The following is a 27,669-nucleotide window of genomic DNA, read 5'->3' on the forward strand; positions in this document are numbered from 1 at the left end:
TGGTCACCGGGCACACTGTTCAGTGAATCTTTTATTACATAACTTGGATTAGATTGAACCTCCGTATGGGAGAGCTGCTGTGGCATGCCCCTCACGTTTCACGCGGCTGCCTAATTTAGTTATGCAGCCAGTGGCACTATCCGAGAAGGAGGCTCGATTCATAACCGACCCATTGCTTATTCACAATCAATCAGCGTATTGAGATGGGGCAGATTCCCGTAACGGCTCCGAGATGGCGAGACTGCACCATCGCCCGCTTGCCCCCATCGCTTACCACAGACCACAGTTAGCTTCCCGAGTCATGAAATATTCTTCGATTCGCCGAATTGCAATTGGATTTTCTATGCCAATTAGTTAATTAGGGGTTAAGTGAATAGACCAGAGGTATGATATTATAATTGGATAGGGTATGGGCATATTCCTACACACAGTATTTATGGGTATTTGCAAATAAGCTGATGATAGGGGGAGAATTTCTGTGCATATATGTAGGCTGGATAAAATAATTGGAAAAGGCTAATAAACAGGAGTTACGATTTTACTTAGAGTCACTTAATTAAATGATAATTTAAATCCAAGAGAAGCTCTAGGAAAACATTTAACTCTGAAAGGTTAAAAGCTTAAATATCATTTAAGGAATAAGTAAGCCCTCGTATTTTGCTTTAATTATGTTTTGACTATTCCTAAAAGAAGATCAAGCAATAATCTACTTTAAGGTTCAATATTTATGTTCTTTGCTTTGAATATATTTCAAATTTATGCCATAATTCAACTAAAATTAGCGACGCAGTCCATGCCAAAACCCGAACTCCACACCGTTGTTCCAATATTCCCACAGTTAATCAACAAAAGCAAATAATTATTCGCAATTATTTGTGTGTGTTAACGGCTTCGAAATCGAATTGCAAATTGCAAACTTGTCCGACAACACCATTAAATCCGTTAAGGCCGGCACCGTAAACCCCCCAAAAGCTGCATTCACTATTCATAAATCGCTCTGCTCCGACGACATTCAAGCGATTTCAGCGGAGCGCAGAACCCAAAACCAGTACGAGAGGCAACACAATGCGTAACGCAAACCGAACCGAAATTGAATCAAACTAAACCCAAACTGAAAACCAAACAGAACAAAGGCTAAGCGGCTTTTCCAGTTGAACCCCAGACCAGAGGCAAGTGGCAGCAGCAGCAGCAGCAGCCACTGAATTGTGCAACATTGCGTATGAGCAACAATTAAAGCCAACTTTTAATTTATTTCCTGCAAAAATCAGGCGCATACAAAATTCCATTTTAATGAAGTCAAAATACCTAAAAGCTAATAAATAAAAACTTAAGCTCCGATTTGATGCAATTCAAATGAAAAACAAAACAAAAAGGGAAGTCTTGGCTTTGGGGTTCGAAGTTTTGGATACCCCTTGAAAGTCTTATGTTCCAGGGGCCGATATATGATGATTCGATTGAAATAAAAATTTGGTTAACATTTATATGATTATTAAGACTATTTAAATGATTTTCAGCAACAAATAATATAATTATTCGATCCAAAAAACAAAGAAATAGGTATCCAAGTTCTATCTCGCTTGAGTTGGCAACTTCACCACAAAACAATATTACCAACTCCTAGGGACAGAGATACTCCATAAAAGATAGACTTACAATGTAGCAAATTATGCGAATTCGTATCGACAGACGTCGGTAGCTGACCCAAATGGGAAAATTGCTGAAAAACTAGCAGCAGCAGCCACCTGAAATCGCACAAAACTCCACACTAAAAAATAGTTTCTAATGAGGCAAATTAAGCAAACGTCAAACAATTAAAACAAAGCCAACAAAATGAGCGCGTAATTATTTTTTGTATAATTAAATTCCATTTAGCAAAGACTCATGTAAGTGGCAGCTAGAGCTACCACAAGCAGCTGCTTAGCTGCCTAGCTGCCTAGCTGCCTAGGCTGCCCCATGTTGCTGCGCGCGGTAAAAAATTTGTGTAAACTTTTGTGCATTTCAGCTTGCAACACAGGTGCAACAGGTGTAAATTACAACAGAGAGCAGGCGCTGCAAAAAGGGTGAAGCGTCAGAGGGGTGACAGCCGTAATCGCCTGCAATCAACTCAAAACAACAGCAACAAATCCGTTTCCGCCACTGAAAATTAGTGAATTTTGTCAGCGTCAGTGGGTCAACAGAAAAAAAGGCTTTTGGCCAGCTCTGACGAGGGCTAAAACAAAACAGAATAAACAATGAGCTAAAACAGAGACAAAATCAGTCTAAAACGATGAAATGGTAACCGAAGAGAGAAAGGAAAGGTGTTATGAGGAATCTAAGAATACTCTTTTGGGTATTGAATTATTAATGCCTTTAGCATGAGGTATTAAATGAGGTATCCATAAGAATAATTATTAATAGTATTAGTTCAAGTTGGACTAAATGAGTTATCCATAAGAATAAATATTTAAACTTTAAATTAAACATTTTTTAGTATTAGTAGTCAAGTTATTGTGGAAAGTATCTATAGATTGAAGCTATCACAGTTCAATGCTTTGCTTGATGTCTAGACTCATTCGTGCAAAGACTATTCCACGACTCTGAACGTTATGATATTCAAGTGAAAAGATCTCCGCGTGCTCACCAAAGTCTAGAAAAGATGATGACCAGACCACGTACTTTTTTCATTCAGGGGTCAAAGACAATCGTGATTTCATGGCAACATATGAGTTCAGTGACAGATGTAGTCATGGGTGTTGAATAGAAATGGAAGCAAAAAAAAGATTAAAAAAAAAGTGAGATGAAAAAAGAAAGAGAGAGGGAAACAGAAAAAGATATATGAAAATAAAAAGTAACGTAGAAAGAAATATTCTGCGGTGGTAGATATATCTGAGGGTACTCTAGATAGATGGATATATAGATAGTACACGTACTATTCATATTGAATACGATATGGTGATAAACTTTTAATTTAAGAGAATAAGTTATATAACATGATAACTTTTGGCAGACTTAATCTGTTTCCTGTTCCACTGAGAGACTGATCCAAATTTGTTTCTATCGTGGAATAGGCAAACCACACTTTTTCATTCACTCAGAAAAAGATCCCCAAAAAGGTGCTTAAATCTTAAATAGCCTATAACCTATGCTTAAATAACCTATTATTATGATGTTAGAGGATAAGCGGTCGAATTACATTCCACCCTGTCTTTATATATCAGCTATAACTTATTACGCTGTCCAATAGATTGCAAGATTAATATTCCCTTGGCTTATAAGTATATTCCTCAATTTATTACCCAAATCCTCAACAAAACTCATCAGCTTTTCCCCCCAAAAATAGAGTATAGCAATTAAGCACCGCATTGCATTTCTTACTCGTATTTTCGTATCGCTATTTATTCTGGGCTTTCAACAAAGTAATCATTTGTTTATTTGTATTATTATTATTTTTATGTTTGCTGTCTTGTTGTTATTTCTGTTTTGTGGCAATCGAAGATCTGGCAAAACAAAAAAAATTGGTGAAAGTCTGCGAAATGATTTGTACACTGCCTCCCCTTCCCATCTTGCGGCCGCTCATATGCGTGCAACAATTTTATTTTTATTTTATTTCAATTTTTTTTTCTGTATTTTGTGGTGCATTTTGTGGGAGGTGCAGGCACTCGATTGAGCCTTCTAGAGTGGAGTGAACTAGTTTCCATTTAATAGTTATAGCCCAAGAGGCAGGCAACGGCAACGGCAAAGAGAGCATGAAATGTTCAGCGAATTGTGGCAGCCACACAAAAAGATTTATTGAAGCCAGTGGCTGCCGCTGCTGCCACTGCCGTTGGTGCAGCTATTAACAAAATTACTTAACAAGCGTCCAAAAAAAAAAAACAGAAGAGAATTCCGCCTACTTCTCCCTTGGACTAGGCTGCCGACAACAATAACAACAAAGCAGCAGAGGTGGGTCATTCGATGCTAATGATACCCTAGAAGTATGATCCAATGAAACCTCCAGAAGTTACAGAAAATATGTTCCCATTAGGATCCTCTTTATTCTGAAACTACTCGTATATTGCAGTCTATGTATATCATTTATCAATTCCCAGCCAATCGATTTATTTGTGTAAAACGTTTGAAAAAGTCAGAAAAAGAGCAAACATTCTGCTTGAAGGGGCAGCTTTAATCAACGCTTCGTGAAGGGTATAGAGAACCAACAACAACAACAACAACTACTCCCTGAGTTATTGCCAGTCGGCTGAGTTTTTAGTTTTGGCCAAGTCCACAGGGAACTGAGGTCCAAAGCCGCAGGGGGGACAGCCGAGAGTAGAACCGACCTTGGAGCTGAGTCTGGAAGCTGGCGATATATTCTATTTAATTGCATTCGCGGCTCGGGCCAACCAAGCCGTGCAGAACAGAACAGAGGATAGCAGCACCAGCAGAAAGGACACTAAGCCGTTGTCCTGCATCCAGTGACGTGGCCAACAGGGCGGTGGGGTGGTGGATCAGGGGTGGATGTGGATGCATGTATGTATGTGGAGTGCTGCAACTCCAAGTGGAATGAATACACTCTCGTGTGTGTACTACGATGTGGGGAATGTTGAGCTCTGGATTACAACTACCATCAAAAGTGGGCAGAACTTGGGTGCTTTGATTTATGATTGCACAACAGTGGTACATATGTACATATATATATAAATCTACGTACATACATACATATATCTGTATATCTCTGCGGTTAGTTAAGCTCTGAATGGACCAAAAAATACAAAGAATAGAACCGAACTTGAATAATAGAAAAGGGAACACCATTGTGCTGTTCAATAGGTACCTATCAACTCGCGTATTCGGTGGTCTTTTTGTGTGAAAATTTCCTTGTTTAGTACGACTAAACCTTCAACTGAAATGAGCCGAACACAAATTTATAAAGTCATTGATAAACATTTGATTAATTGGTATTAAATTTTATGGTTTAAGCAGATCAGTGATAATAAATTGTATTTATTAACACTTAAAGATAACTTAGCCACGATTTATTGACAAAATTATTTGCTAATTTTCCTTGGCATTAACGCTGTCAAATATATTTAATTAAATTCAAAAATAATAGGCTTTTCTCGACCTCCTAAGTATGCCAAAAGTTTCGATAATAAATTTAGTATTGAACACAAAATACGAGCATCTCATAAATAACTAAATAAATGAGGACTAATTTGATTTCACAATTTTTAAGCCAAAAGTAGGGCACAAAATGAGTCGTGAGCGATCTAGCTTCGATCAGTGCATTTCCCCAAACTTTCCTTCCACATTTATTTTTCCTCGTTTTGCTCCTTTTTTAATCCTTATAGTCTGGGCCAGAAATATTCTGTCTTGGCCCTTGCCAGTTATAAATTTACACTAACGACGCCCCGGGCACTGTGGGGAGTGCTTGTTTTTCGGTGGTACAGTCCCGCAGAGACCGGAGCAGTGACAGAAAGAGCAACAGCAGGGGCAGTATCATCGAATGAACAGAGAATCAGAAACAGAGGAGGAGGAGCATGGAAGTATGGGAGTATGGGCTGCTGCAGAAGCAATTGCGGTTGCCGCCTGCCAATCGGCAAAAGTTGACGACCGCAGCGCTACGCCGCTATTGAAAAGCAATAAAAACAACATTTATAAAATAGCTGGAAATAGAAGCAACAGAGAGGGATGATGGCAGCAGCAGAGGCATGCAACAGAGAGACAGCAGAAGCAGGCATGCAACAGAGGGATACCAGGATTGAGGTATGCAACAGAGTGGGAGAGAGAGAGAGAGAGAGAGACAGCGACAGAGAGGAACGTGGCTTGAAGGACACAGGCATCGATGCAATTTGTTATTTTGAATTTTTGCAATTTTAGAGTTGGAACTATTTTTGTGCACCAAAAAGCAATCGGAACAATGCACAGAGGGGCATGTGGCAGGCACTAGAGTGGTGGAGGGAGGGTGGAGGGAATGCAGAGCAGACGAGAGACATGTTGAGATTTCATATTAGAGATGTGCATGTAGAGGAGGTTTTGAGGCACGAAACTGAAAATTGGCACGAATCGAAACTGTTCAAGAATCAATAATAATTCATGATTGAAGGTAGTGCATTTTAAAAACAATATAAACAAATTGTATAAAGCTTAGTGATTCCATTATAATCTAAATGTATATACTTCTTTAAATCAAGCTATCTAGTTATTATTTGATTATCTGCTGTTTTTTTTAATATTCGTGAAATTAGTGCTGGTAAATCATTGACATTACACGCACTGAATAAACTTTTGCAGCACTGGGCCCAAAAAAAAAAACACACACACACATAGCATGCCAATCTTTTTGCCATGCTCTTCCTCCTCCACTCCTCTCTTGACAATCCCACGATTCTATCTCTGTATTTCTGCCTGTCCTGTCTGTTATTTAATTAAATGTTGCGCGCATTTTTTCTTTGCATTGAGAGTGAGACAGAAACAGGCACAGCGGCAGAGCTAGAGAACGAGAACAGACAACGGCAGCAGGCGTGGCAGGAGGTCCATTGCAAAATTGCCGTGGGTTGGCAGCTCTATTATTAGTCCAATCAAGGATTCTTCTTACTTAATGATTGGTTCACTTCACTGCTGGTGGCGGCGGAGGCTGCCAATGCAAAAGTCATGCAATTCTCAAGTATTTTTAGAACACAGCGTGAATACTTCTGCCCACCCCACCCGACATTTTCATGGTTCAGCTTACCTTTTTTTGTGAGTGACTATCCTATCCCCAAGGACGCAGGCTGCAGGATGGGAGCTGTGGGAAATATTTGAAAAATTTCCCCAAGTCAAGGGCTAAATAAACTTTGTCGCCCCGGCAAAAGAGCAAAAGTGTTTGGCAATTGCACGAGTAGAAGACCCTCAAGACTCCCACTTTTTCCCCTACTTTCTCCTTGCTCTTGCTCTTTTCCCTGCCCCTGTTCTTCTCGTGACCCTCCACACACTTGGCGCATCTCCTTTCAGGCTTTCTGCCTCTCCAAAAATGTCTATCAATTTGAGTTGGTATCCTTGTGCATATCCTTTAGCCATAGCTCACTGTCGGCAGCTTGTCTGCATCTCTGTTCAACATTTTTCTCACCCCCTCCCTCTTTGTCTTTTCTGTTGTGCTTTCAGTAAAGAAAATTTATTGAATTTAATATGCATATTGCATGCAAAATTTATGCACTTTTTACAGTCCTCCATCGATCGTCTCGCCCCTTTGCTGTCATTAAGTGTTGTGCAATGTCACATTTTGGGGACTGTTGTTGGTACTTTCTGTTCTTGTGTGGAAATGGAATTTCAATTTGATTTCCTTCACTTGAAAAACTCTACATATTACAAGTGTTTCTCATTGAAATTCAGTAAAGTTTAGGCAATTTCCGTAGATATTTTAAGATTTAGGGGTTTTTAAAACAAATAGCAGTTTATTTTAACCAAACTAATTCTTATCTTTCATTTCTCTATTTTCAGGTATGTCAACAGCACCCATTTTTAAGGCCCAGGTAAACCCAACAGAAAACATGCCACTCCATCAAGTGGCAGTCGAAAATTAAGCCCGAATTCCCCATTGACCCCAAACATTGACCCACTGCGCCGATCACCGCATTGGATTTTTGGCTAATTACCTTTATGGCCAGGCCAGGCCAAGTCTTTGCTTTGTGTGTGTGTGTGTGTGTCTGTTTCGGACACTTTTACGAACTGCTCTCAAATGACCCATTAAGCGGGAGCCATTAACTTCTAGCCCAATGACCCCGCCGCGCCAAAGGAAAACGCAGCCACAGAAACAGATATTAACGAAGTGAGGCCAAAAAGAAACCAAATTAAAATTAGAAATGGAAATATTCAAGCGAGAAACAAATGAAACACTGGAATTGCACATAAAACAAAATAAATAACCAATTAACAGCGGCAACAGCCAGCCCCCCAGGAAATATTCCCCGAAAATCCAGTGCGAATTTCATTAATTAGCCATAATGTTTGGTGGATACATCAGTTGGGGGGGGACGTTGGGGGCTGTGGGAGACTGACCATTGGCTATTGGCATATCAGAAACACATGTCGCATGTCATGTGTGCCAAATGTGGCATGCAACATTTAACTGCAGAACAACAACCACAGCAGCAGCAGTAGCAGAGGCAGGAAACAGGCAAAAACAGAGCCATAAACGCGACTAATTGCCAGTGGAATGCCAGAAGGTCGGGTCGTGTCACTGTGGGTGGAATGGAATGGCAATTGGGCAACCGTTCGACGCACACATCAATACACTTGGAGAATGTTAGATGGATGGGATGCAGGCAAGGGAAATTGTTCAACTTCTCTTACAACTAGGTAGATATTTAATGGATAAAGTTTTTTCTTTACCTCACAACCGACACCGTTTATAGATCTGATTTCAGCCTTCGCTAAACAATCTTTTAAGCCAAATTTTTAATCGCTTGAGCACGCTTAAAGTAAACGTTTCGAAATGCTTTCGATTTCCCTTGAAACCTATTTTCGTTTAGGGGCATTTTTCCCGAGTGTAGAGCGGGAGAGCGTGGCTTGGGCTTGGGCACATAAGTAATAAGTATGTGACACAGATTGGCAGCTTGGACTCTCTGGCGCACGGCCCGTAAATTGGAGAAGAGCCCAGATTAACCGTTAATGGCCGCAAGTGGTGGAGGCTGCTGCTGCTGCTGCTGTTGCCACGCTTTTTGATTTTCGGCATTTAGTTACGCTTCCCAACACCAAAAACACAACTGTTTGGTCCGTCGTTCGGTCGGTCGGTCAGTGCTGGGAGCCATACGAGTATACCCATACCCCCCGCCCACCCCTTTAACTCGATTGACTCGTTTTTTCTTGTGTTCGCATTATTTTTTTTATTTTTTTTTGGGTATTTTGTTTCCCACTTGTTTTCTTGGCCAGGACAGGCCAAGACATAATAATGATGTTTGATGATGCGGTAACTGAACTGTCGATGCCGTATTTCGTGCCGTTTGCCTTCCACTGGCAATTTGCCGATGTTTATATGCCTATTTGAGGCCGTTTTTCAACTTGGCTTCATTCTCCGATTCCAATTTCAATTGACTTGTACAGTTTGCTCTTGGAAATGCGAACCGAAATCCTGCTCCACACCGACACCGTCGCCACCAGCGAAACCCCCCCGAAGATAAACATACATAGATACTAGTGTAGTCGATGGCGATTGCAGTTGGAGGTGGATGCTGCAGGGGATGGGGCTTGCAGCTGCATGGAGTGTATATCTGGGATCCCCAGAGATGCACACAGCCCCAAAATGAGTTCGGGGAATGGAATGCAATTTATATACGAGTATGTTGCAGTCATTAAGTGGAATTGATATTTGAATTGTCGGATAAAAAATCATTTGAAATTTTTGTGTACAGCGTTTGAAATTGGGAATAATATTTGGCTTTTCGTATAAACATTTCTAAAATAAACGGGGGCGGGCCCCCCCCCCCAGTCCAATTCGGTTCCCCCTTCCCTTCGCGGGGGGGGGGGGCCCCGGGGGCCGCGTCCCTTCCCCCGCCCCCGGGGGCCCCCCCGCCCGCGCAACAGACGGAGGTCGGCGGGATAAAAAAGGGACCACTTGCAGTACAGGTGTTTCGAGAATACATATTTAAATAAGTCGTTTGAAATTTAAACTAAAATTTAGATCTTGGAAAATACGGAGAAATCGGTTGAAGAAGTTTCCGTCTACTGAAGGTACAAAAGGTGCCCAAATTGGACGATAAAGCATAAAATGTTGTCTTGTGTATCCCTTTAACGAGAATTTCCTTCTATGCAAATATATTTAACAACATAAAGTAACACCATAAAACAAGGGTACAAAAAGGGTCCCAAGCAAAATTAAATGCGAGTACTAATGCGACAAGAGTTACAACACAAATAAATAAATAAATAACAATGAAAGAAACAACTACAAAAAATCCAAACAAATCAAGCTGAAGTCATGCGTATTAAATACCGACGAAAAACAACAAAATCGAATGCACGCGGAGCAGAAGAAAAAATTCAAATCGACGCGCACGAAACTAAATTGCAGGCAATCATTTGGAAATACATACAACAAAAGTTTAAAAAAATCAAGAGTAAAAGTTACGATTTGGGAAACGAAGCATAAAATACTCTTTTAGAACGATTTTTTCTATATAAATCTTGAATTAAGTTCAAACTGTTCGAGCTTTAATTTATTATTGTGTGTTTAAATTTGTAAAGTTTACTTACAGTATGTATCAAACGAACCCCGAAGGTTTTGTTTTGCTCACTAAGACTTTCCTTATGATCGTTTGGAAAGAGCGTTTATATTTATATAACTGATATTGTGATTTGAATTGAATTAAAATTGGAAATAATTATCAGAATAATTATCAGATTCTAGAAGTAGTAGCTCTGAAGAATTTAACTTGGTAAATTTCAGCAAGATATCTTTATAGATATCAAGATGTATGACAGACAAAATAGTACCAGTATAAGCATATAAATTACATTCCAAAGGAACTGTATGCACTCTGCTCTGATTTGCAAACTTCTAGATAACTCCGCAATACCCTGTATAAGGGGATCACAACACACACATACTACATGCTACATTCATGTGTACGCAGTCACGATTAAGAGCTCGTGTATGTGTGTGTTTATGTTTATGTTATTTAGGTCTGCGTAAACGGTTTCGGTTAGTGATTCATGTTGCTAAATACAGCTATATTAAAGCGGACATTTATCGCCATCGATATCTTTCACTCGCGAAAAACGAACAAAAAAAAAAACAGAAAAAAACTAAAAAGATTGTGCCACTTGTGTAATTATTCCATTTGACATGTGGCGGGGAGTGCTGTCTACAGGGGTATGGGTTCGGATTGGATTCGATTCGATTCGTTTCGAGGGGGGTCTGGGGACACACTCTTTGATTTACAGCGATCAGCGAATGGAATCAGTGCAACTAACAGTGCAACCTGTTTCGGTGGAAGGGGCACACACTCCCACACACACACACACACACACACACACACACACACACACTGTGGAAAACCAGTCTGAAATGCAGCCTGAAAATTGGTCCGCAAATGGTTTTCCTCCTCCTGTATCCAACTGCATCCCTCTCTCCACTCAACTGTGGCACTGACCACAGCATCGACATCCAGCGAGCGAACGAACGGGACACTTAACGTTTTGGCCATTGACAACGATTAAAAACAAGTTCTCTCCTCGGGTCTCTCCCTCTTCCTTTCACCAGATGGGGAAGAGCAAACCGGGAGTGGGACTATGGACTGGAAGCGAAACCGGGACCAGGGCACTTGTCCACCCAGTGGACGTCCCGCGCTCACTTGTTTGCTTAACCGTTGAGCGGCCTCGCCTCGACTCGACTCCTGCTGGCACGCTTCCTCTCCCACTCTGTGCCGCTGCCCCAGAATCCCCCTCTGTCACAGCCGTTCCCACCCATTGCTGGCATTGCTGACCCACATACAAAAGACATTCAATCGACGACGAACTGTTTTCTTTTTATACCCTAACATTGGGAGTACATATTACTCTTTTCATCAGGCATCGTTCATAGCAGAGAGGAGAGATCATTTCTGATCGAAATCTACTTCCTTTATTCTTTGGAATATCCATCTCTACCGATTAGTTAAATAAGTTTTTGACAAAGATATCAAAGTTGAAGTCAAAACTAATACTTACACCCATCCTATGAAAAGTAAGAGCATACAATCCTCGGCGCCCTGAACTTTGCTTTGCTGAATTTTTTCGATTCTCTTTTGCCTCCTCCCGCCTGAGCGGTCGCTTCGCTTTTATGGCCTTGAGTGGCTAGGGTATTATGGTTCTCATACAAGGCTGCTCAAGTGTGACCAAGGAGTCTTCTTGTGGCCGTATTTGAATGTGTGTGCAGTGGAGGATAATTTCGTTTCAACTCTAGAAATTGTTAACTTTGTGGGCAAAAAACTTAAAGTTGCTTTAAATGTATATCAAGCCGAAAGCTATCGATCTATTGTATTTAAAGGGTACCTGTGAGTCGTTACTCCTTTGTTAATCCTTCGTTTCTTGTTATAAATAAATATAAAACGTCACTGGCTGCAAAAAGGAGACAGGTAGAGTCCAAGCAACCGCCTATCTGCACGGGGAGTGAGGGAGTGTGTTGAATGTGTGAGTCTGCGATGATTTACTGTTGTGGCCAGCTATGCGCATACACATACTCGCAGGGAGAGAGAGGGAGACAAACAGCAGAGCCAGAGAGAGGCTTAACTGCAGAGAGCAGAGGAGTTCGTCTGTCTGGCTATCCACTTCATCTTCCTTGTCGGTTCTCCTGCTGGTGATTCTGTGCCCATTCGAACGTTACCTACACATACATATGTACATATGTGCATATGTACATATGTATGTATGTGTGTACACACATCTAGTTGGCTTGTTAGCCAGTGTACGGTACTTTGCTTTCATACAGGTGAACAGACAGCGACGGAGAGAGAAAAAAGCCCAAAGTCCATATCAAAGCGTGCTAAAATGTTTCAATTTCGATAGGAACTAAAGAGAATATGTGAGGAGAGAAAGGAATGTTTAAGTGCAGGTTTCAATGTTTCAACTGAGGGTTAAATGGGTAAGCCATAATTGGTCGGTTCTTATAAATATTCAGCATTTTAGCCCCAAGCCGATTATACGAGTAACAGAGGCAAATCTGTCCAAGAAAGGGGATAAATAAAACACCTTTACCCTGGAGACATTGTGCGCAAAGGGGGAAATGTTCTTTTCGTACTTTTTCTAATATTTTGAAGAACCAGTAGGCGTTTCTTGAATCAGTAGGTCACATAAATGGTTAGACTTTATTCATTTAGTCATTGCTTGACAAGACATAGCCCCAACAAAATTCAATAAATATTTAACCATTTGAAAATAATTTTTTTTTGGCAATACCGCACCCTAAATTCATTAAGATCGAAAATGTGTGACGAGGGTAATTCTGTTTTGGTCATTGACAATGGTTCGGGGATGTGCAAAGTCGGATTTGGCGGCGATGATGTGCCCACTGCCATCTTCCCATCGATTGTCGGCCGTCCCCGTCATATGTCGGCAATGTTTGGAATTGGCGTAAACAAATCGTATGGCGGCACTGACGACGCCTATGTGGGCGATGAGGCGCAGAAATCCCGTGGTGTGCTGGCCCTGCGGTATCCCATCGAGCGTGGCATTGTCGTTGACTGGGATGAGATGGAGAAGATCTGGCATTACACCTTCCACACTGCTCTCAAGGTGGCGCCAGATGAGCATCCTGTGCTGCTGACGGAGCCGCCGCTCAACCAGAAGGCCAGCCGCGAGACGATGACCCAGATCATGTTCGAGAAGTTCGACACTCCGGCCATGTATCTGGCCGTCCAGGCGGTGCTCACCCTCTACTCCTCGGGTCGCATCACCGGCATGGTAGTGGACTCTGGCGATGGCATCACCCACACCACTCCCGTCTTCGAGGGCTATGCCCTGCCGCACGGCGTCTCGCGTTTGGAGCTGGCAGGCTGCGACCTCACCGATTACCTGATGCGGATCCTGTATGAGCGTGGCAACTCGTTCTGCACCACCGCCGAGCGGGAAATTGTGCGCGATCTCAAGGAGCAGCATTGCTATGTCGCCGAGGACTTCCAGCAGGAGATGGACAACCCATCGGACAGTTCGTCGCTGGAGGAAACCTACCAGCTACCCGATGGACAGGTTGTTTCGGTGGGAAACGAGCGTTTTCGTTGTCCCGAGGCGATGTTCCAGCCCGCCCTCCTGGGCGTGGAGTCCAGTGGCATTCACGAGACCACCTATAGCTCCATTTTGAAGTGTGAGGTGGATATTCGCAAGAGCCTCTACAGCAACATTGTCCTCGCCGGTGGCACCACCATGCTCAAGGGCTTGCCGGAGCGCATGCTGAAGGAAATGACCCGCCTGGCACCATCCACCATGGATATCAATATAGCAGCACCTTCAGATCGCAAGATCTCCGTGTGGCTCGGTGGCTCGATCCTCTCCTCGCTCACATCGTTCCAGCACATGTGGATTACCAAACAGGATTACGACGAAATGGGTGCATCCATAGTGCACCGCAGCTGTGCCTAAGGGAAGGAAAAATTGAAGCAGTGTACTAAATTTATTGCAAATTTCAAACATAAATAAATCAACAGTTTCTTATTCGTATGCCTTACTTATTTTATACCAAAGTCATGTGGATATATACCAATTAAACCTATGAACTCTTACAATACATACTCTAGAAAAAGCCTGGCAAATTTGTTTAAAAAAATCGGGCTACGGCCAGGGCTATCAAGTCTTTGTACCCCCCTCCAGCAGCTCGGAAAAAAAATAACAGCAACACTAAAATTTACATTCTAAAAATTACAAAATTAAACAATTTTCTGTCAGTGAAACTAAAAGTTTTATCACTCAGTTTTATCACTCGTTAGCAACAGTCACCTTGTTTTGGATCCCCATAAAACCCGCTAGGAAGTCACACGGTGCCAATCTTTACGCTCTTTTTGAACTATCTGCCGCAGTGAGTCAGTCAGTGAGTCATTCCTCTTCTTATGTGTGATTATGAGGCTGACTGAAAGCTGGCTCTGGTGGAGATTCTTTGCATAGCCCCTGTGCCAGGTGTTCCAGGAAGTTCCAGGAAGTTTTGGCCCTGGGCAATGGCCGACCTGGCTCCCACGCAACGTGACGATCAAGTAAGAAACACCTGCAGAGCGCAGGATAAAGCAGTTCAAATATCCTTTGTTGGTGGTCCTGGCCTTGTACTTTTGACGGAGTTCTGACTTCTTGGCTTTACACTTTATACTCAGTGTGTAATTTTAACGAGCCTGTTGAGTATAATTTATGTACGTATTATTTTCAAAAGTATTCCCTCAGGTCTTTTACTGTATAAGAACTCTTATAATAATTTTGTGCGTGCATTGATCCCCAATTGAAATTTCAATGCAAATGCATACGATGCGTGTTCCCAGAGGGCTCTAACAAATATGGGAACAAATATTCATATTCAGGCCAATGCGTGTGGGGGGAGGGGACGGCCTAGTCGACGAGTCTTTGACCCGATCTCGGAAGGCTCTACCAGCACCACCCTGTCGTTGGCAATCAAAAGCATCGTTTGTTTTGGACTCAGAGATGACTCTTCAACTAAGCGAGATGGTACAATGAACTTTTGCCGAGACTGTACAGAAGGGGGCCAGCGAAACGGCGACGGGGACTCGACTTTTGCAAGGCAAGCAGAAACATCAGAGTGCAGACCGGAGACGAGAGACGAGAGACCAGGGCAAGGCTGACTCTGTTGCGTCGACTGCGGCTGTTTGCATTTAAATTTTTCACATTCAATTCATTTGAGGCGGCTCGACGGGGCACACACAAAAAAAAAAAAGGAAAAAAGATGAAGAAGAAAACTGCAAACAAAGTTACAAAAGCAAAAGGGGTTATGAGAAGAGGGGTGGGCCAGCGGGAAAGCGGCGGCTGAGAGCCAGGCTAAATGCTGCAAAAATGAAGCTAATACTTATGTTGCAACTAGGGCTACTACCCTCCCCCTTCCACCATCCCACTGTGGCAACCTCTGTGGCAGGCTTCATCTCGTTCACCTGCAATGACTGGCTGGCTTCTCCATCATCATCATTCTCATACTCGTAGGGTTTTTTTCACCATTTTTCTGTTAGCCCAGAAGTTACCTTTTGTTCACGCCCACTCCAGTGCATTGTGTGGGCGTGGCAAACATATGAAAGTACAAGCTTTGCGGCATGTGTGTGTGTGTGTGTCTGCGTGTATACTCGTGTTCCCATTTTATTCATTTCGCTAACTTGCTCTTTTATAGCAGTTCCTCTGCCTTCTGCGAAACATCTTTCTCTCCCTTGTGGTCGCTTGAAAGCCCCAAAGCTTCCATCATCAACCATTTTTGGGGGGCGAACGGTTAAAGGTTAAAGTGTAGCCGCAAATTAAGGAAGAGTTAAGAATTGTTCAGAGAGTTGGTTGGGAAAAAATGCTTCATTGGGAGTAGTTATATAAAAGGGTTATTGAAGAAGCCAGAAAAGAAGTTAGTGCTTGTGAAAATGGAAATAAGAGTGATAATTCTGTATTAAACTTTGCTCAGGAACCTTTAGAGTTACGGTTTTTTTTGGGATAGGAGCCGTCTTAAAAGTCTTCCAACTCTTAACTACTCTCCATATTGCCACTGCCAAATTAAGACTTCGCACACGCTGCCATAAATTTAAACTGTTGTTACATGCACACTCTGAAAATCTGTTTCCGCTCTTTTCGAACTAACAAATCTTCCCAAACAATCAACTGACAATCAAATTAGTGAAATCATCTTGAAGAAATGTCTTTTCAAAGATCTTTAAATGCGTCTCATTAGTGGCACAAGCAACATTTACACTGAACAGTAGATTTCATTTCACCACAGAGCGAATCTTCAATGCAAACATTGACAAGGCAAATCTTTGGCACCTTCACAAAGATTTGCTTTTGACAGAATTTCGTGAAAACTTTCTCAAAAGCCGCCGCAGAGACGAAGGCGAAGCAGTAGCAGCGGCACTGGCAACCCTTTTTAGTGAATGGCCAATGTTGAATTGGCCACAAATAATTAGCACTTGAAGTGTGGGGCAGAAGTAGAAGAACTCAATGAATGCCAAGGAAATTAGCAAGTCGCATTCCAAAGTCTGTGCAATACAGTGCGTTTCATAATAAAAAAATTGACATTAATTCTAGGGTTTTTCCAAGGTTAATAAAAGGGAGAGATTTCACATGTGTATTTTGCCTATGTTTATGTCGCATAGTGTTCGTGTAACATAGCCTTCTAAATCTCTCGCCGCTCTCACCCTGCCATAACCCTCTTCAGATTCCTTTCATTATGCTGGGCACGCATTCGCCATGAGTTGTGGCAGAGTTTATCTGGTGCGACGCCGTGCGCTAGTCCTTGATAAGGACCCTCTCCTTGGTCCCCAGTACCCATTCATTTTCGCATATTTACTTTATTAAACTGTGTGACCCCAATACAAGGACGCGCCGAGGATAATATTTGGGTTGAAAAATTGTGCCACGGCAAGTTTAAGATGTGTGAAACTGGTTTAAAACTGCTTCAATCGTCTTGGAAATATATTTATTCCATATTTGGTTCATTTGTAACAAGTGGTACACTTTTTAAACTCACTGTTCGTCTGCTGTTCATGAAAGGTCCCTCAACCAACAAAATATTCCCATCCGCAGTTTGTTCTGGACATAAATAACGTATACGCCGCATCGGACAGCCAGCCTCCTCTGCTACAGCACTATCTCTGCCTGCAACAACCCACCCCACCACACCCCACATTCACTCCATCCACTCTCTTTTCAAAGCATATTCTTTGAGTCGTTTATCATATTTCATGGCGTTGACACTTTCACTTGTTTCAGACAATAAACTGAACCAAAAAACAGAAACACGAACAACCAAACAGCAACAAAAACAACAGACAATAAAGAAACAAAAAAAACTGAACCATTGACAAGTCAATTTTGTATGGAACCCCGCCTCAAAATATACGCTTATACCCGCCCAAAAATTTCAGGCTCGTTATGGCCCTGTCAAATTTATTAGTTTCGATATAATTTGACAACAAGAAAATGTTGTACATTTACCTATTTTGTAGCCCTCAGCCATGGTACATTTATCAATGTGTTTGACCTCTTCTTTGGGTTGCTCCCATGCCCTGTACCCGGAGGAGGGTGTTATGATTTTGATGAGCACTTTGGTGCTCCTAGAGCAATGCGTAAGATTTTCTATAAGTAGAGATATACACAAGATCTATATTTACATATCTACTAAGAATAAAATAGTAGTTTTGAAGGGAGTTCTCTTCTCTTTACAATAGGCTTATTATTTATTAAAATCAAATGACTTTTAATGCGCTTATCCATCATATATTTTTGATTTTTTAACAATATAATTTCTTCATCATCCTCATAAATTACCCTAAAAATCGCATCACTTTTTATTACCTGCCATAAAAGAAATTGTGACAAGTGGATGTACAGAGGGAGCTCCTCTGCCATCTCTCATGCATTTTGTGTTCATGTTTTAACTGTGGGGCTCTTAACAGGAATTTATGTTTATTGCACGGAGACCTTGGCCAGAAATTAACATAAATTGCACTGTCATTACAAAACAACAGCAACACCAAAAGAAAAAAAAAAAACAAAGATACTCAAAGAAGAAGAAAAAAAACGAACAACATAAAGTAATGCAAAAATGAGACAATAAATACAATATGAAAATACAGTTATTTATCATAATTGCGGCTCTGCGGCATTCATTTCAGTTCATTTCGGTTCACTCTCGTTCGGTCGCCGTCGCCGTCGACGTCATCGTCAACGTCAGTGAAATTTTTGCTTTCATCTTCGCGCGGCAGAGGCGACAAAAACAAAAGTAAAGCGTGTAGAAAGGGGTGGAGAAAGAAAAGAGAAAGAGCTCAAAGAGCAAAGCAAAAGTGAAGTGAAGTGAAGTTAGTTAGAGATGGATTATAGTAGAGCAGCAAGCCTCCATTCATTTCGTGCGTGATCGTGCATGTCTTAGCAGAAGTAGAGGAAGAAATTAATCCTTAAAAACAGAAGGATAATTTGCTGATTAATTTATTATCTGTTAAATTAGAGATCGCTACCATATATGAGTAGTAAAGTAAATAAAAGTAATGATACCAGATGAGCTTCCATCCTTATAGGAATAGAGCCTATGCTTCAGCCAAAATGTATGTCCTTTGACTATTCTCTTCAATATTGAAGGAATATCCTCGGATCCGTTCTGGGAGTCTTTAGTTTTGAAACTTTAAAAACTCTCATTTCGTGTCATCCCACAACGATACTCTCTCCCATCTCTAATATCTTTTGTCGTCCATCTGCATCTGCATTTGTCCACTTTGCTTGCTCTGGTTTATGTTTCTCTTATTTCATTGCCTTCGCTTCGCTTCTTCTTGTTTATTTCTTTCTTTCTTTCTGTGTTGTTACATTTTTGTAATGCTTTTGATGTCTTCATTGTGGCGAATGAGCTCGTTTTTTTATTGTTATTATTTTTATTATTTCGCTGATGAACTTAATTAACATTTGGCACGACTTTCAATGTCAATGGCAATCTCACTCTCTGCTGCAGTTCGATGTGGTGCCTGTACCTCCGCAGCAAATGCCAGCAAATTAGTTAATTTCTTTGATCGTCCGATAAAGAAATAGCTCTACGACTAATGATCAAAAATACTCGCACTCGCACTATGTTTGGGCGGCCAATGATGAGAGAGCTTGCACTGCTTCATATGAAAGAAAGTGATTTGGGGCATACAGATCCAAATTGATGTTAGTTTTTCATCGTTACGAGTGTCTTTAATCTTCATTTGGCGTAACAGGTGCAAATGATCGGGGATTAGTCAGCAGAGTGATAGCTGGTGTGGGCAGGCAGCTCTTATGGGGGGTTAGCAGCATTGTAAAAAGGGGGAAAACTCGGCTTGGAAGAGTGCAATGCCCTTTAGTACTGCCAAATACCTTTTTATAGTATTTAAATTCTTCTTCTACAATCCCAAATTTCCTCAATTCGATTAAATAATCGATATGCTACGATAACAGATACCTTCCGAAACCTAGAAAAGTTTAAATTTGATTAGATCCCTTAGTTATTTTTACTTGTATACCATTTTCTCCATACTTCTACTAGTCCTCTATTCCCTTTACATCCCATTTGTTAATTTAGTCTCCATTTGATGACACTTACATGGGTACACACTCGCCTAGCCATTACGCACTTCAAAATCAATTTAGCAGCAAGAATGAAGTACATGTAAGCAGAGTCCTTTCCCTCCACTTTCCACTTTCCACATCGCATATTCAACAAATGAAGCCCGAACGCATTCCTAACTCTAAAATACTCGACCTGAGACATATACTTTACATTTAACAAGCACTCAAGTCGGGGCGCTGCTGAAGCTTACGAGCCAATGCACTTAAGTTTATTTGCTTGGGGACAGGCCCAAGACAGGACAGAACAGAACAGAACAGAACACAGAAGACTGGCAGACAGGAGAGGGAATGGAACGGAACGATTAGGATGACAGAGAGAGATCCCGAAAATAGCAGTACAGAATCCACTGGGCAACATAAATCTACGAGTAACCATGCTACTTATCCATAAGCAGTGAGGTATGCGCATTTGTTTACAACTCACTTGGCTGGTCACACTTGAGCCATCATCAGCCTCATACCCACCCTCCCATCATCATCGTCAATTCAGGACTGGACTGGTTGCGCAACTCGATCCAAGCGACACTTCAAAGACTCATGAGAGTCCGCTCGAGTTGGACGCTTGAGAGTTCCCATCAAGTGGAACGAAGAGCCACATAATTTATTTGATGCCATTTTTTTTTTTTTTTTTTTTGGTTGGTTGATGTTTCTATTGCCGTTTCTATCGATTAGTTGTCATTGATGCTCTCTGATGCTTAATGTTAACCTTGGCTCTTGGGGGTCTGAGGCAATCGATAAAGAATTTTGAAGTTTCAAGTCTCAAGCACTTCCTCGATTAATGTTCGGGTACAGTGCGTAACGAAAAGGTGTATTATACAATAAGGTAAAGTATATGGTCAAAGGAAACTTTTTTACCCACATTTAAAAGTCTTCCATAATGTTAAAGAACCCCAAATCTGCTTGTATTAAATTTTCATATTTATTATTGAAGTTAAAAAAAATTTTAATCGTATGGAACGCACTGTTTTTTGGGTATTTGCTCATTTTGACGTCTGCCCACATAATTTTGATTCGTCATCGCATTCGACCAGCATCCAAAGCATCCATACCATCATCATCATCACCATTTAATCATTCGCCATCACAATGGGGAATACTTTCAATATCTGTTGCCTTTTTTTATGTTTGGCCCTTGGAATTTGGTCAACTTTTTAATCTGTTATTGCGGCTTAATTAAATATGTGTGTGAGTGTGTGTTTTTTGTTCGGATTTTTGCTAGTTTTTACGCTCCATTGTGGATGTGTTTTTCCATTAGCATATTTTTTGTTTGTTTGCGACTTACCCCAACTCCTTGCATCGGCATTAAAAGTTTCTATCGATTGCTCGACAAGTTTTTCCTCGAGTCACATGGGAGTTCTACGACAAGTTCCGGTGTTGGGGAAAACTTTGTCGTTTCAATCGTTTCTCTCTGGTGCATAAACAGGAAATCGAAATCCGAAATGTTGTTTCGAACATAACAATCTGTTATGATTATTTATCAATGCCTGATTTGTTCCGCAGCAAAAAAAAAAAACATTTGTATTATATTTTGTTCTTGGTTGAATCTCTGTCTTATTTATAGACGGATGATTATGATTCTATTATGCATAATTTGACATGAAACTGGTTGTACTGACGGAACTGGGGATATCGTGATGATTTGGGAACGACTGAACGTCTTTTTATGGCTGTCAGATTTATCTTAAAGTTGGAAACGTGAAAGAATGGAAATCTTTTAGCAGATTGGTGAATATCTCCAAAATATCTACAAGCTGCAGACCAAGCGATAGATAGGTTTGTATCTATGAGTCACACTGACTTGAGATTCATTAAATTTGAATTTTATCATTGGAAAGGTTCATTAGCGCTCTTTCAATTCTTAGCTGTTCGTTATTGCTTCAATAAAACTGTATCTGTTGGGAAATAAAAACTTTTTTTGTATAAACTTTTACTTTTTTATACGATCTGTCCCATTAGGTTCCCCCTTTGAAGTGGGTCAAAACGTTTGAAACTTGTTCTATATATTTTGGATCTCCTTTAGAAACGAGTATTTTTGTTAGCTTTCGTTTTTGTGTTTCGTTTGTTGGTTTGATTTATATGAGAACCAGTTAATTTTAATTATTAATTTTATTTATTTAGCCTGAACTTAAATATATTTTGGGAATATTTGGAGACTTCTCTGTGTAATATTAATGATGATGTACATACATTTTTATGTATTTGTTTCCAATGTTTCCGATAGCTTGGAAACCTATTAACCCCTCTATATGCATATTTTTACCATTAATGAAAAAACTATAGATTTTAAAACCGAAACAGGAATCAGTACACCCTCTCCGAATCATATATCTGGTGTCACATGTTCCTATCAATATAAATCATCTTTGGCTGTCTGTGGAGCTGACAACAAATCTCTTAATGTATACAAATCATATTTTCCAATTTATGTGGCTGGACCACGACCACGACAACTGACCCCTAAATCCCCATCCCCATCCATAGCCATGAAGCCTCCTCCCTGTGCATTCTTCGCCCCAGTCCCAATTCACGTAGCAAATCACTTTACAACTGTCAGACAAACAATGCCAACAAACTGATGGCCAAGCGAGGATTGTTGTTAGTACGATGAACACTGAGAGAGAAGGGTATATATGGTATGGAGAGGGTGCAGCTGAAAGATATCCTTCACCGAATCCTGTCCAGGCATTTGACTTTATCACGCAAATTGATTGCTTTGACCCGAAAACGATTGACGAAATTTGATTGATAACTTATTAAGTTTTCCATTGTCTTTCGCTCTCTCTTTCTCTCTCTCTATGTGTGTGTCTGTGTGTGTGTGTGTGGGTGGCTTAGTGGGTGTGTCACCGCCCCTATCTGGTCTTTGATTTTGCATGCTGGCAAAACTTTTGTGCTCTGCTCATTTTTTTCTGTTTCTCATCATGCATGAGTGAAAGCCTAATAAAGATAAATATGCAAGATGTCCAGAGATGGAAGAAGACTATGGATACTCCTTGGATTCCTGCCCAGCAGCAGATTTTTCAAACTCAGAAAAAAAAACACAGAGGGGACCTTTCTGTAACAGAAACAACACAAGATTTCTGCCTCAAAAAGTAACAAATAACAAAAGATTTAAATCCGCGAATATATCACTTTGTTGCTCATATTCAAATTCAAGTTTCATCTCAACGAATTATTAAAAGAAAAAAAGGAAGTAAACCCCAAGAACAAGATGCCCAAAGGCCATGATAGAGAGACCCCCGAGAGCAAAAGAAATTATTGGACGGACTTGAACACCCAAGAAAAAGAGACAACGCTAAAAAATGCTAATACAAAACAAGCAGATTTTGCGGTTTATGCAAATGGCCTAAACAGACCCCCCAAACAAGTCGTACGAGTATTCACAACCAAAAAACACAGCAGCAAGAGCAGCGCTGAAATGTCGTATACTCGTATATTTGTGTTAGAAACATAAAAATAAATAAAGATTTAACGTTCAGTAGAGCCCTGGAACTGCAGGGAAACCAAAAGTGAATTATAAAAAAAAGTCGTGCATGAAAAAGATCAAATTTTATAAGAAAACAAGATTGTGGCTTGGCTTTTTCGAAACTAAAATATGGATGCCCTTAAAAGTGTACAAGAATATGATAAAAAAAAAGTGAATAAAATATTAAATTGTTTTTAAAGACGATGTTAAGCTACAAATAATTCCAAAAAGGCATAGGTTCGCAGATTCATGCATAGTATTAAGATTCTCAATGACAATTCCTAGGATCATTGCATCTTCTTTAAACCTAATTATACCTGTGATTTACATATCCTAAAGAAGTTACCTTTTCTCTTTCCTTTGGATACGAATTCATACATATTTAAATGCACGCCTACAGTTCGTAAGAAAACAATGGTGCAAAAATAGGACTGGACAAAGACTCAATCTTATTTAAAGATAATATATAAATAACCAATAGATGAGCCCCACAATTGGTTTATGTACACTTCTTTCAATTATTCAATATTTCAGTATACCTTTACGTACATCTCAACATCGTACAATATTCCCCTGATTTTCTCGCTGTCCAACCCCATAATAAATTATATTATGCCCGGTCTCTTTCATGTAAGTGTATTAAAACACCCGAAAAAAGAGCACAAAAATTGGCAAGCCAACAAAACAAATTGTTTGGTAAGCTATATGACCATACGAGTGTCATGTACAAATACGGGTATGTGTTTATTTGATGCTCAGCTGTGTCAAAAAACCGAAGCAGTTCAAGGCTGCTGCTGTTGCGGCAGGGACCTACTCGTAGTTTGGCTTCGGCCCAGCCTCAAGACATTTAGCCCTTGGGCCGCACACAAAAAAAGTTCAAAAATAACAGTCAAGATAATGCCAAAAATGCCTGTGCTTTTGCCTTTTGCTACGAGTATTCTTATGTTTATTTAACACACAAACACACTTCTTGGTAGAGCCATGGAAAAGCCCCAAATAAGGTTGGCCAAAGAGCAATAATTCATTTTGACTTCCATTCTGACGCTGATGAAAAAGGAAAACCTTTGGCTCTCTCTCTCTTTTAAATTGAATTCAAGCTGCAAAACATCATTTGGCTATTTGGAAATTGAAACGATTGTGTTTGCTTATGTAACACCCCGATGCGTGTTGCCCGCAACCGATGCCCTGCTGAGGTCTGGGATATTGATTACATTTTATTTTTCAACTTTTTCTGCCAACGATTTTGAATTTTCGTTCATTAGTTTGTCTGGGATTTTTCAACATTTTTTTTGTACACTTAATGTGCGAAGCGTTTAAAAGTTTTAGCTAAATTTTGGCTCATATTTGATCGTTTTTGGTTGCTGTTACTGTTGCTGCTGCTGCTCCTATGAGATGTTGAAAATATTTGCTGTGTAGAAATGATAAGAAAATACAAACAAGATTTTCCCATCCGATTGAGCGATGAAATATTTCAATGGTTTGGTAAACTGGGTAAACTATTTATGGAAATCTTTGCTAGTCGCTTGAATGGTGTTAGGAATTTTTCGGAGTAAATTTTGTATAAACTGGCGAGTGGTTTATGCAGCAGGAGCTGAAAGTTGACAATAAAAATTTAATGCTTAAAAGGAAACATTGAAAATTCGAGTCTGCCGAAAGCCGAAAGGTATTTACCTTCAACACCTTTAAATTATGATATTATCTCCATTGACAATCTTAACTACTCGCACACTCGAAGAGTTTTGAGGTCCTCTATTTGTTGTCGTGGATTTATCTCTAACGAGTGTACACTGTACACTCTTCTACTTTTATTCCTCTCTACATTCCGTACTCCTCCTGACAACATTGTGCATAATTTGCATAGCCTCCCACATTTTATTCAGGCTTTAAATGAAAACTTTTACCGACAAATATTTGTCATTTTTATTATTTTTGTGGTTCCCAACTATTTTGGCAAAAATAGTACAGTATTTTTCTTTTTGTTTATAACCATTTAGCAACAACAAAAAAAATAGCTTTTATATCGTATGAGTTTTTTAGTGCAGGAATTGCAGAAATTTTGTCGCACAACTTTTATGGTACACTGTTTTTTATTTTAGTGGGAAAAATGGGGAAGCACAACCGCAAAAACGGAAATGCAGGAGCTACACATATCTTCCTCTCTTTCGCTCTCTTACATGCGCCACAGAGGCTATACAGTGGCTCCCTTAAGCACATGGACAGCCACCCACATGCCATAAATAATTTTGGTGCTGAACTAAAGTTTTCCCTTTTTTTTGGATACAAATAAAAAAGTTACTATTACCCACTATTAATATTTATTTTTTCTCTTTCTCGTTTTAGGTGGGTTTGAAAAGTTTTAAGCGTTAAATTATTGCAACTTGAATGGGAAATCCACACATAAACAACAAGTAAGAATATTAATTTTGAGTATACTAAGGTTTTAGTATGCATTAAGTTTAAAAGTAATATTAAAAAAATGCTAAAAGCATACCAGAATTAAAATTTACCATCGCAAAAGATCTAGGAGATCCTTTCCATAGATTAGTCCTCTGATCATACAGATGTGTAGCATACTTTCTACGATTTTAAACGCTTCACTTAGCTCTCCTCTATCCTGACATAGCCTCCAACTCTTCTATTACCCCATGAAAAGACCCACAAAGATTGCGCCAAAGTGGCCCCAAATCAAAGTTGGTTTTTGTGTAAGTGAGACGTGGAAATTGGCTCAACAATTTGGCTCAAGCTCAACACTTTCTTTGCTCTCAAAGCCCCTCCCCTCCCCGTTCCCACCCACACTCGTGGCGACCTTCAAAGAGCGACAACAATGGATAAATCTTCATCGTTTTCTGTGGCATAGCTTTTGTTGCTGTTGCTGTTGCTTCGTCTTCTTTTTTTATGTCTTCTTCATTTCGATGTGTTCATTTTTGGGTCATTTCCGTGATTTGGTTTTTGGCTTTTGCTTTCCACGATGTCGAGAGCGAGATACTTCCGTTCCCGTCTCCACCTCACCACTTTTAAGCCTTCTGCAGCCTTCTCCCCTCTAGCTTCACCTCTTCTCCTTGTCGCCCTATCTTCTTGCCATCTCCCCTCCCCACACAAATTTGTTTCTGTTTACACTCATTTTCGTACAAATTTGCATTTTAATTTGTTTTTTTCCGATCCGATCTCTTCTTTCCCTCTTGCAATGCTTCTTGGAAGGTATATTAAAATAAGGTAAGGCAAAGAGAACAGAAGAGAGAGTGAATGGCAGACGAATAACGGTATCTCTTTACCCTATATTAATGCACCTTGGCCGTTTCTCTTCCCCTTTATCTTGTCCATTGCACAATTTGAAGCTGTCGCCAGTCGTTGATGTCGACGTCGCCAAAATCTGCTTGCTGTCATTACTGCTGCCAAAAACAGCAGCAGCAGCAGCAGCACAGTGCCGTAGCGACGGCGACATAAACGCGATAATAGTGGAGGCAGCGACTGCATTAGCCATGAGAGAACAACAAACAAAAGCCACGGCAGAAGCAAAAGCAAAAGCAGCCACAGCGACTGCAACTAACTGCAACTTGGGCGACAAAGCAAGAAAAGCCCGCAGCAAAGCCCTTAGCAATGGCGGCAGAGCTTTACAAGAACATTCTATTCTGTATTGAAAGGCACCAGCTAGACGACGACGACAAGCAGGGACTTTGGCAGCGTCTATTTCTATAATGAAAGCAGAGAAGCTTGCAGCTGAATTGCTGCTTACAGCAAAGGCAACAACTAAAGTAACGCTGGCGGCGACCACATAGAGAAACGCTAGCAGCCCTACGTACGCACAGTTGGACCTTTGCAATTATTTTTGAGCAAAAATTACAACTACAAAATATGTTGCTGGCACTGCTTCTGCTGCCTGCCTGCCTACCTGCCTGCGTCTTCCCATTTTGCTCAATTTTCTTTTACAATTTCGCCTGTTTTTCCAACGTTGTTTGATTAACATCTTCCGGTTTTACCCAATTTTACATTTTACTTTAGCCACTGAATCGTTTTCCATTTGCAATCTTGTCTCTTTCTCGCCTTCCCCGTCGATTACTACCACTAATTAATTTGATAGATCATTTATATACAAATACTTACAACTATAGTGCAGTTATGTGTACAATATATTGATATATCTTTATGGGTGTGAGTGGTGTGAGTGACGTTGTGTCATGGCCCGCACTTGTTTTTACCTTTTTTAAATACCCTTGCCAAATGCCAATTGAAAGTTGTTTTCTCATTTGACTCGGTTTGCCATGAATTATAGAATGTACGAGTCTTTTACGAGCATCAGGCATTAAAACGTATTTCTTGATTCTGGAAATCACTTGTAAACATTAAATCGTGGAATGCTTTGCTATGCAACTGAATTTAAAGAGAATACGTATATTCAATTAGAAATGGCGCATTATTTTCACAATTATTTCGATTAATGCAAAATTAAGTTATATAAATGGGTCAAATGGTGTTTCAGAATCAAAGTC

General features: G+C 40.4%; 2 protein-coding genes across 6 annotated transcripts in view; both read left to right on the forward strand.

The window, feature by feature from the left end:
• Nucleotides 1-27,669, forward strand: part of LOC111078462 (leucine-rich repeat and fibronectin type-III domain-containing protein 3) — a 64,499-nt gene that overhangs the window by 10,386 nt on the left and 26,444 nt on the right. The gene's annotated exons all lie outside the window — the stretch shown is intronic.
• Nucleotides 12,772-14,118, forward strand: LOC111078532 (actin-1-like). The gene has a single exon (XM_022373254.2). It carries the CDS (start codon nt 12,895-12,897, stop codon nt 14,044-14,046), a length of 1,152 nt encoding a protein of 383 aa, XP_022228946.1. The 5' UTR covers nt 12,772-12,894; the 3' UTR covers nt 14,047-14,118.

Source organism: Drosophila obscura, unplaced genomic scaffold (assembly GCF_018151105.1).
Source record: "Drosophila obscura isolate BZ-5 IFL unplaced genomic scaffold, ASM1815110v1 contig_200, whole genome shotgun sequence".
Classification (NCBI taxonomy): Eukaryota; Metazoa; Arthropoda; class Insecta; order Diptera; family Drosophilidae; genus Drosophila; species Drosophila obscura.

What these genes read in the sequence shown, in the direction of transcription:
- LOC111078532 (XM_022373254.2), top strand. Translation starts at nt 12,895, where the DNA reads ATGTGTGACGAGGGTAATTCTGTTTTGGTCATTGACAATGGTTCGGGG.